The sequence below is a fragment of the Arvicola amphibius genome, chromosome 2, assembly GCF_903992535.2.
Source record: "Arvicola amphibius chromosome 2, mArvAmp1.2, whole genome shotgun sequence".
Lineage (NCBI taxonomy): Eukaryota > Metazoa > Chordata > Mammalia > Rodentia > Cricetidae > Arvicola > Arvicola amphibius.
Window position 1 is genome coordinate 101,303,768 of NC_052048.2, and position 14,461 is coordinate 101,318,228.

Consider the following 14,461-nt stretch of genomic DNA (forward strand, 5'->3'; position numbering starts at 1 on the left):
TAGTTTTCCTCAACTATCTCTATTCTGCCATGTGCGGGCCCAAGACAGCTTCTTTATTCATTAACCAATAAAAGCAACACATATACAGAAGGACTTCCCACATCAAGGACCCACAGTGAAGCAGATCCCAAGAGCTCTATTAGAAAATGCTTAATCATTTTTCAGAAAGGCGGTTTACATTTTTAGACAAATGGGATGCTAAAGTATTCACCAGCACCCAACAACAGCACCCAACACACCCTCATGTACTCCCTGCGGCTGTGTTAATTGATTCATCTAGTGCCCTTATAGTGGTGGGTTAGACCCTATTGGGAAGATACTGCATACTGATGACTCTGGTTCTTGTTAGGCCAGGTTAATAATCACTCTGAGATTTTTTTCTTTTAATAAACAAAAGGATCAAGTTGGGATAGCATGGACTTCCAGAAAGACTGGAAAGAAACATAGGTAGCCTTCCATCTTCCTCGGCACACACTCAGATGCTACAGGGCAGGCATGTACAAGAGATGCTCCGTGGCCCTCTCTCTAGAGTGAGCCCAGTGGAGCAGAAGGTTCCAGAAGGTAAAAGCAGTACCCAGGAACCCTCCCTAGCCTCCAGATGGTCAAATACTTCAGGGAGACAGGCCAAGAATCTAAAATGAAAATCCAGGTTTCTGGGTCAGTCGAGACACACCAGGGCTGAATAGAGAGCCTTTTGAAGCCTAAAATCACTGTAGGACTTCTCCATAACTAAAACAGTTAGAAAATCATCTAAACAAGTTTCCTCCTAAGGCATCCTCCGTGGACTAAACTTTGAAGGAAGGAAGCAGGTCATAGTGAACTTTCTGATCTTATCTCTAGGTTGGTCCAAGGAGCTGGCTAGAATATGCAGCTGTGTTCTAGGTCCCACTGCTAACATCCCATCTGGCCCGTACTTCTGTGGTATTAAGTCCAAGTCCTTTTAAAACATCACTCAGCATTAGGCTGCTAAGATATCTTCTAGTGAGAGTTTTCATTATTTTTCTAACCTAAGTTAAGGTGACTCATTTCTGGTGCAAGAGCCAGGATCTTTTAGACGAAGCCAGACCACCGAGAGGAAAAAGAAAGCTCAAAATTATCTGGCAGAAAAACCTACCTAGCTACACTTTTGAATTTGATGTCACAGATAGTTCATTTTCCTGTGGTTAAAACAACTCTAAGTCTCTGTGAAAAGCCCATGAAAATGAGTTTGAAAGAGTCTGAGGTTCTCAGAGAGCCAAAGTAATCGGTTCTATAACTCCTTTTTCTGTCTTTAATGCTGCACGGCCTTAGGTTTGAGGTAAGCTGTCCCTGGGTGAACTAAGCCATTTAAAGAAACAGACTCTGGGAAACAAAATTTAAAGTCATTAAAAATCCTTATTGGCCTTGTAAAACATTTATTTAATCTAATTTCATGTACATATATGTAATTTACATGTGTTTACCTGCATGAATGTATGTGAGCCACACACATGCCATGTTCATGGAGGCCAGTAAAGGGCATTAGACCCTCCAGAACTGGAGTTAGAGATGGTTGGGAGCCACAACCTGGGTGCTGGGAACCCAAGCAAGATCTTGTGCAAGAACCATTAAGTGTTTTCAACTGCTGAGCCCTCTCTCCAACCCCGACTGATTTTTGAAGTTATCCATCCATACACATAAACACATATATGTATACGTGTGTGTATATGTTACATTTTAAGTAAATTAGAAATGATCTCTAGCATTGCTCCTGTTTTCTTCTGATGCTTCACAAATTTGAGCATCCATGGCCACTTTATCACAGCTGCATCCTGCCCTGCATTTTGCGTTTCCACGTAGGCACGTCACCTTGGGATCTGGCTCAACAGCAGACCTCTGATACAGGCTCATGGTGTCTAGGGAAAGGAGGTGTGGTCACAGCAGCTCCAGCTGCATGGTCAAGGCACTCCCTGGATGCCCTCCTAGAGGCTCTGCTGCAGGAGCCACCAACCCTGCACTGTCTCTGATCTTCTCTTTGCAGGTGACCTCAAGTCTCTGAGAGCAGAGCCAATGGGCCTCTAGGTCCTTTCAAACATCACTTTACAATTGCGGAGCTCACCCAACATTCGGCATGTCTCAGCGCTTGGCAATGGAATCATCAAAAGAAGTTAACACCCCTCTGAATATACTCCACACATCCATTTCTCTGTCTCCACCAGGACTGGATCTAGTAAGCAGAGGTCTGTTAAGGGCCCAACAGGAGCAGAGAGGTTGGTTCTCAGGGTAGGAGACATGGTCAGATTCCTCACTAGAGTTAGAAACCGCAGAAGTCATCCAGTTGCCATGGGTGTGGACCCTGGTATGTCAGCCTGGGATACTCACTGAGGCCCAAGGCTCAGTTACTCACGAGCACTGCTATTTAAGTCTTCAAGGGGTAGTGAAACAGAGTGGAATGAATCTAGACTCCGTGCTCAACAATGGTACCTGCAGGGGTATCAAGCTCTGGGGCTTCCTTGCACACCGTTATCTTTTAAACACAGGGGGAGTCTAAGAGTTTGAAACCATTAGACCCAAACCCAGCTAAAGAAAAATACGGACTAGGGATCTCCTTAAGCCAGCAAGAATCCCCAATCTCTGGATATAAATAGTGTCTCCTGGGTTCCTTCTGCTGCCAAGTAGGTCACCAGCCCAGGCTGCCAGGCTGTGAAGGGCTCGGAGGATTCTACCGCAACATTATTTCAGAGGTGTGATTTGCAGTAATGCTTTCATCCTTGTTGCATCTTTTCCCACTCCCATCAAATGACGTACACTCATGCCTCCCAAAAGACAGCTCCATAAGCACTACCCACCCTCTTCTGTGGGATTCAAAACTGGCTAACACAGCAGGCCACTTACCTCTTTCAAATTGTAGCTTTTTATACCTTTGCATAATTTCAGATGCAACCATACACTCAATCTGCAAAGAAAAAAATAGACATAAGGATTGTGTGATGCAGACGCCTAAAATGTTATGCAACATGAGGCCAAGGAGAAAAACAACAGGATTCGGATAAGCCAGCCACAGCCCATCATACACAGGCGACAAAATCACGCGTTCCCTCCGTGAACATGCCTCATTCTCCTGAAGGTGGCCCTGTTTAGGGCACGCAGCATCCGGGCAGCTAATTGCAGTTTCTAGTCCTTCTTTGATCAAGAGCTCAACATACTGTTTCAGGCACTGAAAGAAAGAAAAGTGTATAAACACCCATACTTCCCAAATACCAAAGATAAAGTGATATGTCAAGCAAACAGCTAGCTATTAACCCTGGGTGCTACGTTAACCACTAGTCTGACAAGATATGCCTATTGGGGGCAATATAGGTATGGATGTTACAGTAATAACCAACCACTTTCTGATTGGGATTTAAAGTCTAGTCATTAAGGTGGAACTCACACTTGGTACTGTTAACTGCATATAACACGTGGCTGTCTAGGTCATAGGTCCTAGGAGTAAATCTACTACTACTCTTCCCCTGAAAGGCCATCATAATAAACTGCTCCCTAAGTTGTTAGCACCATAGAGGAGTGCATCTCTCGACCTTCGTGAGAAAAGTTTTTTCAGTAAAGAGTTATTAGTACAAGCCCTACAACTAGCCAATGTGCACAGAGTAAGAGACTTCAAAGTGTTCAGCTCTCAATGGGACAGCAACATCATACCCCTACTTACAAGACTTTGGGATCATTGGAGAAGAGGCAGAAAGGCTGTAGGCCAGAGGAAGAGAAACAGTTTTTGACAGACGTGAGCAAGAGAGGGAAAGGGGGAAAATGGTAAGATAAAGAGAGGGAGGGAGTAGGAGAGGGCAGTCAGGACCAACTTCCCTAAGAGCCATTCTCAAGGTAGCTTTTGAGAGACTTGACATCATGGGCCAGGTATTGCCCTGGGCTCTAAGTCCATGTTTATCAACCTGTGGGTCGTGAGTCCTTTGGGGGACAAACAGTCCTTTCACAGCGGTCACATGTCAGATACCTTACATATTAGATATCTTACATATCACATATTTACATTATGATTCATAATAGTAGAAAAACTACAGTTATGAAGTAGCAGTAAAAATAATCTTATGGTTGGATGTCACAACATGAAGGACTGTATTAAAGGATTGCAGCATTAGAAAGGTTAGGAACAGTTGGCGTTGGCAAGCTCCCATTAGCTCAGGTAGACTGTTTCAGTGAGTGAATTCATCATGGCCTTGACCTCTTTGCTAATATTCTCATTCTTCCCACTCTTCAATTGCTCTTTGGGAGCTCAGTTCAGTGCTCTGATGTGGATCTGTGTCTCTGTTTCCATCAGGTGCTGGATGAAGGTTCTGTGGTGATATTTAAGATAGTTATCAGTCTGACTACAGGGCAAGTTAAGATCAGGCCCCATCTTCTCTATTGCTTAGGGTCTTAGCCTGGGTCACCCTTGTGGATTCCTGGGAATTTCTCTAGAGCCAGGTTTCTGCTAACCCCATAATGGCTCCCTCGATCAAGTTACCTCTTTCCTTGCTTTCATCTCTGTCGTTCCTCCATCTCAACTATCCCATTCCCTCAAGTTCTCCTCACCCCTCCCCCTTTTCCCTCCATTTTACCTTCCACCCTCCCTTCTCCCTCACCCCGATGCTCCTCATTTTGGAGCGATAGTCTGTTTCCAATTTCCAGGTGGATCTCTATATGTTTTTCTTTGGGTTTACCATATTACTTAGCTTCTCTAGGATCATGAACTATAGGCTCAATGGGAAGGAGCAAGCATGGGACCAAACTAGTCCCTCTGAATGTCCTTGACAGTTGCATGGCTGGGGCAGACTGAGGGGCCACTGGCAGTGGCACACAGGAGTTATCCATACTGGCATAAACTGGCTTTTTAAGATCCTATTCTTTTTGGATGTATACCTTGTTCAGGTTAGATATAGTAGGGAGGGCCTTGGACCTTCCACAAAGCAGTGTGTTTTATCCTCTCTTAGGATTAGATGGGGATGGAGTGGGAGGCTGTGTGGAGGGAATGGGAGGAAGGGAGGGAGTGGGAACTTGGATTGATATTTTTTGAAAATCTAATTAATTAATTAATTTAAAAAGAAAGGTTGAGGGGGCTGAAGAGATGGCTCAGAGGTTAAGAGCACTGACTGCTCTTCCAGAGGTCCTGAGTTCAATCCCCAGCAACCACATGGTGGATCACAGCCATCTACAATGAGATCTGGTGTCCTCTTCTGGTATGTAAGCATACATGGAAGGAATGTTGTATACATAATAAATAAATAAATCTTAAAAAAAGAAAGGTTGATAACCACTGCTCTAAGCAGGGGCCCTCAGGCATCAGCCCTAGCTTGGTGCACCTGCCAGGGCTCTGATGACGACTGTGGTTCTGACCATGGCCCACCTACATCTACCTGTGGATGAGAGACGCTTTGGAGTTCTGCCTGAGGCACAAGATGGTGCCTTTACCAGAAACAAGCTAATTATCATCCATGGGAAGACTTCCAAAGACAAGAGAGGGCAGGTAACCAGAAAAGATAGGAATATTACCAAGTCCCGCCCCCTCCAACCAGACAGCATTGTGGATCTGCTGTGAGGTTGACAGTTGACTCGGCGGTGAAGGTCTATTCTATGTGTGACAGGCAGGGAAATGGCATGCCTTGCCCACGGTGCCAATGTGGAAAGGGAGCATGATCCTGCGGTCTTTGGAGTCGGACAGACTCAGGTAATCTTGGTCCTTTACTGAGGCCATGGGAGCACATCTTTGATGTGTTTGGCACCTAGTTCCCTAGAGGATAAAATCAGCATGCTTGTCTCACTTGGCTTTCTTGACAGAGAGAAATAAAGAATAACCAAACACCTGGTATAATCTTGGTATATTGGCTAAGTAAGCAAGGGCTGTTGTCTCATTTGCCTGCCTGAATGGTATGCCTTTTACAGTCATGGGTGTAAAAAAGCACAAATCCTTAGCAACAAAATCATTGCTTTACTGTCTATAATTAAATCTGTCTAATTGGGTCTCTGGGGGAACCTGGAATGTCTCAAACCAACCGAACTCAGAAAACTCTCGGACAACTCTGGCCACAGCCCAATATAATGGCACAGCCTCATTCTCTCTAGATGGGGAAGCAGGACAATTAAACCAGGTGAGAGATGGATGCCCTTGGGAGTCTCCCAACTGTTCAAAGGCTCACTTATGGCCACAAGCAGTGAGTCACGTCTGGGCGGCTGCAACCCCAAGAGCAAGCTCAGCAGCCCGAAGGGTTGCATCGCTGAGCAGCACAGACTGGGATTATGTCATGGGAATACTGATTTGTCCACTTGAGTGGCTGCTCCTGCGTCCATCACAACCAGCCCTAGCCTCTTCCAGATGCAAAGTGGGTCATGACTCACAAGCCTTGTTTTACAATCTAATAGCAAAAAGATGTCTTAAAGAGATCGCGCGTGCGCGCACACACATGCACACACAAATTAGACAACCAGAAAAACTTCTGTTACAATAGATAAACATCCCCCAGGCAGGAATAGATACCATTTCTAATGTAGCTCTCATCTTTCTTTAATCAAATGCCTTCCAAATAGCAGACTGTTGTTAGTCATTTTGCCTCTGTTAGCCCAATAAATAGCCCTAAAACCGAAACCGTGGGAGGTGTTATCACTACCATTTACCACAGTGAACGTGGGGGCTTAGGGAGTTAAACACTGCCCAGAGCTCTGTTTTACAAACATCATAGGCACTAAGCCCCCAGAGCACATGTGCCTGACTCCAAGGTCTGCTCCATTTTCTTGTGTGATTTCTCCTTCTTTTTCTCCCTCAATTAACTCCTTAAACTTGGTCTGGCGATTTAGGCCTATAATCCCAGAACTTTGGTGGATGAGGCAGGAAGACAATGAGTTCAACGTCACCCTGGCTACACAGTAAGTTCTTGTTATTATATAGCTGGCCATTCTGAACTAGAGAGGAAAACCCTATCTCAGGAAACTAATACACACGCATGCACACATGCACTTACACACACACATACCTATACACACCACACACATGCACACCACACACACAGACCTACACACACACACCACACACATATACACATATACACCACACATCACACACACCTACATACACCAAATATACACATATACACACCTACACACCCATATATTACACAGAGAGAAAGAGAGAGAGGGGAGGCTCTCATAGCACAACCAATCATTTTTGAAGCATCTCTGTTCCATCAGAAAATTTCCACCAAACAAAGACTCCATCCACTAAACTGACACCTGGATTAACACAAAGGCACAACGTAGTTTGTATTGTCAACATGACACAATCTTAGAGCCACTTGGGAAGTGCTAACTCAACCAGAAAATTGCTTCAATCAGATTGCCCTGTGGCTGTGATTTATGAGGGACTGTCTTGCTTTCCAAGTGATGCAGGAAGGCCTAGCCCACTATGGGGGTTGTCATCCTAGACAAGGTGGGGTCTGAGCTGTGTGAGAAAGGCAGAATGAGCCAGGAAGCAAGCCAGGAAGCAGCCTTCCTCCAACTTGTCTGCTTCAAGTTCTTGCCCAGTCAGAATTCCCTCAAAGATGGAGTCTAACCTCCTAGATGAAGTAAACCGCTTCCTCTTCTGGTCATGGTGTTTACGGCAGCAACAGAAAACAAACCAAGACAGCAGGGTACAGCATCTCCTGCTGCCAGCAAACACTTGGGAGATAAAAGATTGGGTCTCAGGAGCAAAGAACCTTCAGGAAAGAAGCATGGATGATGGAAAGGAGTGGAGAGCAGGGGTGGGGTCACAGAATGTTGCAGACATTGCAGCTTCCAACTCTGAAAGACTTGAAAAGAGTGATTGGCCAGGACCTCCCCCCACCCCTGGCCCCACTGCACTAGAAGCTTTCTGCCAAGGAACAGTGGCCACAGAAACTGGCCTGGCCTTCCAGTTAGTCAACTGTGACTGCTTTGACTCTGAGGGCCTGCTTGGCTGCTGATCAACCCATTGACAAGATCCCAGACACTGCGGCTCACTCAGACCTGGGTGGCCTGGGTTAATCACAAACCATAGTTAACAAAGACCACTTGGGTAGCTTAGCTACAGAGCAAAGCAGTGGGCCCCGAGAATAGCCTTTTGGCAGCAAGGACCCTGGAATCACAGTTAAGTTTGGATGCTGGCTCACCCATGAACCACTATTGTCACAATGGCTAAAGACATCATCTGGGAGCCTTCGGCCCAGGGTGTGGGGAAAGCTTGGCAGACATGGGAAATGCCACTCTCCAATGTGTGTGCTTCAGAGACAAACCGCTCCAGGTGAGGCAGGATGTCAGCATTCTCCCAGCATTTCCAGAGCTGACAGTGAAGGACCTTTGTGTCTCTCCTCCATCAGATGGCAGGTTTTCTGAAGGTCAGAAAAGCTTAGCATTCTTCCATTACCCACACCCCACAGAGCCAGGCAGTGGGGAATCATTGCTGAGCAGATCGACATACGGTTGAGGCAGAACCTCGCCACTGAATGCTGTATCTCAGCAGAGGACTTGGTGACCCGAGACAGCAGCGAGCTGCCCACACAGGCCTGCAGAGAGCTGAGCTGCAGATCCTGAGACTGGCACATGGCACATCGGGAGATGGTTGAGCAGCACAGCCTTCTTAAGACAGCTTCATGAGAACGTTGGATGGCCCTGGAAACCCAGTGTAAACTGCCTCCCACACCTCTTCTGGCAAAGAATGCAGGCCCCAAGACCACAGGCCCTGATGTCACTCCCAAGCTTCTGAAATAGAAATGTCTCTGAAAATTAATGAAATAAAAATAAAATCCAGACTTTACATGTTTAAAAATAAGAAGGAAATGACTCCTCTTTATTAGTCTGTGCTCCTGCCAAAATAGGGACACCGTGTCTCCTAAGTAAACTCTGTGTGCTCTCGGGCACCCGGCCCTACCAACACCATGGGCTATACCTGGTGATTGTTTCAGGATGTTTGATCATACTCTGACTCCCAAGATTGTGTTATTTATTGGAGAAACCTGTTTCTAATTGTGGTGTGGCTCAGCCCTAGCACACCCTTTAATCCAAGAGCTCTCTGCTTATTTAGTGTAAGCAGGATTTAATAAAGCCAACCATAGGTCTAGTGGCAGAGCAAGCAACCAGTCAACAGGAATAAAAAAAAGAGTAAGAGGGAGTGAGGAGGATGGATAGAGAGACACATAGGAAAAAGAAGGGAGGGACATCCGGTGGGAGGAATTTTTGTTTCAAATGGGATAGGAGAAGCATCTCCTTCTGAGATGACAGCTGAAGAGAAAGGTCAGCTGACTGCTTTCTCTGCCTCTCTGAGCTAGCAAGTTTTCACCCCAGCATCTGGCTCCTGAGTCTTTATTAGTGAAATCAAACAACTGAGATTTTGTTAAATATAACATACTAACCTCCCTGTACCTTCCCAAGGCTTCTAAAAAGAGTTCTCTCACCCGCACAAAGGTACTTAATAAGCATGTCTGCTGCCAGTGTCTGGTTATTCTGTGCGTACTTCATTCATCACTGGATCTGTGCTGATAACCTCCCTGTCAGAAGGGCTGGTATTGCCTCTCACCATGGAGAAACTCCATGGATAGTTACCTATTCACCTCCTATAATTCCTTACCTTCAACTTTATATTTTAAAATGCTTTAATTATTAAAAACAAAAACTCCTACCTCCCAACCTTACTCTGCCCACTAATAATGGAGGACTCTCATTGGTTAATAAAGAAACTACCTTGGCTTTTTGATAGGGCAGAATTTAGATAGGTCGAGTAGACAGAACAGAATGCTGGGAAGAAGAGAAGTGAGTCAGATGCAATGAAGCCCAGACCCAAGATGGACGTAGGCTAGAATCTTCCCGGTAAGCCACCCCTCGTGGTGCTACACACATTACTAGATATGGGTTAATCAAAATGTGAGAGTTAGGCAGTAAGAGGCTGAAGCTAATGGGCCAAGCAGTGGTTAAATGAATACAATTTGTGTTGTTATTTGGGGGCATAAGCTAGCCAGGCGGCCGGGAACCGGGGGGGGGGGATGAAAAGCAGGCCTGCCCACAGCTCCTCACTACACACTAATTTAGAGTGGCCATCCTGGTCGTGACATGACCAACGTAGCATCTGAGGAGCATGACCATCCAGTGTCCAGTGTCCCTGTCCAGCATCTTATTCTCATACAAGGTTGTGTGGGAAGTGGTAAGTTCTGCATCCCTCTGTTGCCCTTCTAGGCTTACATAGGAACATCGGCTTCTCCAATGTCCAGGGAAAAGGGGATGGATATCTGGGGCCTGGAGATGCAGCTAACCAGTGAAGAGGGAACTAGGAAACCCTCCCAGGCTGCACACAGAGGCTGAGGACTGTGCTCGCCTACTGAAAAGACCTTTCAGGATCCACAAAGGGCCTGAACTAAGAGGGCCCAGTGAAGGTACCAGCCGAGATCTGGCTGGAACAGGTGCTAATCTGTCTCCCATCCGGGGTTAAAGGTCAAGTCAACATAATCTTTTTATCGGGGAAGTATTCTGGGACCCAAGGAAGAGACTGAGGCCAGAGGAACCCTCTATGTCTGTGGGCTCTTAAGAAAGCCTGGGGAGGGTACAGGCTGGCATGTGTAGAGAGCCTGGAAGTATGAGCATATCACCACGTGACACAGGATCACATGTCAGTTCTTAGACAGGCATCACTTGAGGCCTGAACTTGCTTTGTTCAGTCTCTGAACAAAATTCAAGGCAGATGTGAATTTTTTACACAGTGAAATATCCTTCCGCCAAATAGTGAAACCTAGGGTTTTATGTTGGTGACATCATGATGACAATGGCTGGGGGCCTGTAGAATACAGTCTTCAGAGGGTCTTCTCAACACTGGATATGGGGTGAACCTATTTGCACATGCCATAGATAGGACTCTCAGAAGAACACAACTGCCAGATTAGGGATGGACACAAAACAGGAAGAAGGAAGGTAATCACAGCACCATTACCAAGACAGAAGGTACCTGGGATTGTGGGCAGTAGGAAAGGACTGTGACTTTGACCCACGGTGGGTAAGAAAATGCCTGTATAAAAGCCCCCAATTCCTTGTTATGTTTCGGAAAAGTGATATGGGGTAACATGTTCTTAAAGATCATCATGGGATATGGAGAGAGATTGTGTTCCTCCCTGGGACATGCCACTCTGCTTTGTTTAATAACACAAATGTCTATCACAGATGACGTCACGGGACAGGCTAGTAGCCAGAATGGGAAGAGGGAATGAGACTCATCAGGGTGGTAGAGATCTGTGGAGAAGTCACTGGGTAACTGCCAGGTCCCATGGGCACAAATGAGGACCAGGAAGTAGAGGCAAAGCCTAGACAGCCAAGTTCAGATAAGCACGGGCTAGAAGGTAGGTTTGCCTCAGAGGATCCCATCTCCTTTGGGAGCTGCAGTGGACACCAGACACGAGAGTTTCAGGGACTGTCCCTCTTTTTTTCTAATATATAGGAAGAGGGTACACTGATGTTCCAATTCTGGTGACAAGTAGCTGACACTACACAGTGCTTATTCAAGAGAATGGGCTGTGACATTCAGCCATCAGGACACGAGCTTTCATTTCTTATTGCATAAAGCATCTCATCTTCGAGCTTGTGGCATTTGTCACATTATATATTAGGACATGTACATGTCAGCTTGGAAGAGTGTGCATGAAGCTCTCGAAGGCTCTGAGTGAAGAGTGAAGGAATTAAGGACATCAATAAACCGTCCTTCTTCAGCCAGGGTAATGGGCTGGGCTCTACATAACAGGTCGTCAGGACCAAAGAAGGACTTCAGACTTCAGTGGGACACAGCACAGCATGGCTGCCTCTGTGTGTGTGTGTGTGTGTGTGTGTGTGTGTGTGTGTGTGTGTATTCATTTTTGCCGTTTTGGTTCATCAGTGTCCCATATAAAAATAAACTTGATGCTGTTGATAGAAGGCAGACTCGGAAATCAGGGCATGCCGAGCAATACTCGTGACACATGGTCTAACTTCTCCATCTGTTGATCCTTTATACCAGATGAAGAAATCTGTCCATGCCACAGAACCGAGGATGGATACAGTAAGCCTTGATCATGCCCTCCTTGTCTCAGTCCATGTTCTCTTATCATGATAAAACACCACGACCAAAAGCAGCTTTGGGGAGGGAAGGGTTTACTTCGGCTTACGATGCTCAGGGCACACTCCATCATTGGGCGAAGTTGGCACAGGAATTCAAGGAAGGAAGCTGGAGGTCGGAGCTGAAGCAGAGGCCATGGCAGAACACTGCTGGCTGGCTTGTTCAGTCTGCTTTCTTAGACCAGTCAGCAGGCCCAGGGGTAGCACCACCCCAGTGGGCCAGGCCCTCCCATATCAATCATTCAGACAGCACCCCTGAGATATGCCTACAGGACAGTCTTATGAAAGAATGCTCTCAAAGTTCCTTCTTCCAAGATACGTCTAGGTTTGGGTCAAGTTGATGAAAACCAACCAGCACAGTTGACCCCTTGTCAGCTTGACATACAAGCAGATCACTTAATAAATCATAAACTCTCCTTTCTTGTTCAGCCCCAAGATCACATATTATTAATACCAATGTCATAATATAAGACATTCCAATTTTTAAAAGAACCAGTCCTTAAAATTTTCAATTCTTTAAAAGTTCAGTCTCTTTAAGATAGCCAAAGAGTTTCTTTTTTTTTAAGTCCTAGCCTCTCTAATATAACCAAAGTAAATTCTTCCACCCAGAGAATAATCAGGCCACAGTCACAATCAATTCAAAGCAAAACCAAGGTCCAACAGTGTAAAGAGCATAGCGTTTAATACGTGAGACCCACTCGTGGTCTCATGGGCTCCAAAGGGCATGGATAGCTCCACTTCCCTGGCTCTGTCATCCACAATCCACACGATTTGTCTCCTAGGCTCTGGATCTGCTCCATAGCTCTTGCTGTCCTTGGTCATCAACCCATGCTATTGGCATCTCCAAATTGCTCGGGTCTCCACAATAGCTAGGCTGCACCTTTGCCTACGGCCTCTCAAAGGTTGTCTGAGGGGACTTGAACCATGTCAAGCCTCAACTTTTCTCCACGAACCCCTCAGTCCTTAGGTTTATACAGCCAGTGAGTGAGGTTGTACCTCCCCCAACAGCCTCTCTTGGCGTCTCCTAGTGACAAGCCTCAGCAGCCCTCCATGATCCCTTCAAGCTTTTAAAACCAGTATCACATGGGAAAACTCTTACACGTTACCAAGTCTGGCTTCCAGTGCGATGCACAGCCTTGGCTGCCTCTAGACCACAACTTCTGTGTGCTGACCCTGAGGAAACACTTCCCACAAGATTCTGCCTAAATGATTCTGGTCTCTTCTTAAGGATTCTGATTATTTAGCCCCAGATGACCAGCATCTATTGTCCCAGCCAAACAAAGATTTCATTTTACTTCTAAATCCAAAATATTATCTCAACACCCTTATAGTCTTTAAGGGACTCTCAAATTTCCCTTGGAAACTTCACAAGCCAGGCCTCCCATCATCCGCATCTCCTCCAAATTCCCATCAATATCAACAAGGTTTGAACAATTGATAGCTTTTCAATCCCTAAATTCTAAAGTCCTTCCACAATTCTTTCCAGACTACAGGGTAAGGTCCATCACAGCACTGCCTCATGCCTGGCACTATTTCTGTCTTATTCAGTTTCTATTGCTATGATAAAATAGCATGACTTAAAGCAGCTTGGGCAGGAACAGGGTTATTCCACTTGCAACTCTTAGGTAACACTCCATGACTGCAGGAAGGAACTTAGAGGCATGAACTAATGCAGAAGTCATGGAGGAGCGCTGCTTACAGGCTTGCTCCTCATGGACTGCTCAGCCTGCTTCCTGATACCATCCAGGAACAAGAATCTGGAGGTGGCACACTGCCATTAGTAGATTGGGCACTATCACATTAAACATTAATCAAGATGCTACTTAATAAATCTGCTTACAGGCTTATCTTATAAAGGCGTTTTCTCAGTTAGGTTCCTAGATGTGTTTAGATTTATAGCAAGTTGACCAAAAACCAACCAGCACACACTCCAAACCATCGATGTGTATTATCCCCAATTCCTCCTATCAAGTATTCATAAATGAAGTAGTTTTGAAAGGACCCTAATGTATGAGGTGAACATGGAAATACTCTACTTGCAGCATAAATCAGTTGCTGGAGAATTTGAGAAGTCCATTTGGGTCGGGAAGCTATTCAGAGCACAGAGCACCGAAGTCAGTTCAGGCCCCTGGGCAGCTGGGACCAGCTTTCCACAACCTCTTGACACAGACACTTAATTCCTGAACCTAAAGTCACCTACCTAGCCCTTCCCCATCCGGTGAACCAACACCAGGATGCTCATTGGTTCCCTTATCTGTGTCCCTCTCTGGTCCAGAGAAGAGGCCTGACCTCTGGACACTAGGATGCAGGATGAGGGTAACCAGCAGGCTCTCAGACCCTAACTCCATTTAGCAGGACACTCTGGTTCTGGCTGTTTGCA

The 14,461-nt window shown here is 45.9% G+C and overlaps 1 protein-coding gene across 1 annotated transcript in view; it reads right to left on the bottom strand.

Moving 5' to 3' along the window:
* Window positions 1-14,461, bottom strand: part of Rnf144a (ring finger protein 144A) — a 122,730-nt gene that overhangs the window by 20,760 nt on the left and 87,509 nt on the right. The window contains exons 4-5 of the mRNA XM_038319206.1: window positions 3,071-3,175; window positions 2,854-2,914 (exon numbers count right to left, since the gene is read on the bottom strand). Coding sequence (XP_038175134.1) covers window positions 2,854-2,914; window positions 3,071-3,175 — 166 coding nt within the window. The remainder of the gene's footprint in view (window positions 1-2,853; window positions 2,915-3,070; window positions 3,176-14,461) is intronic.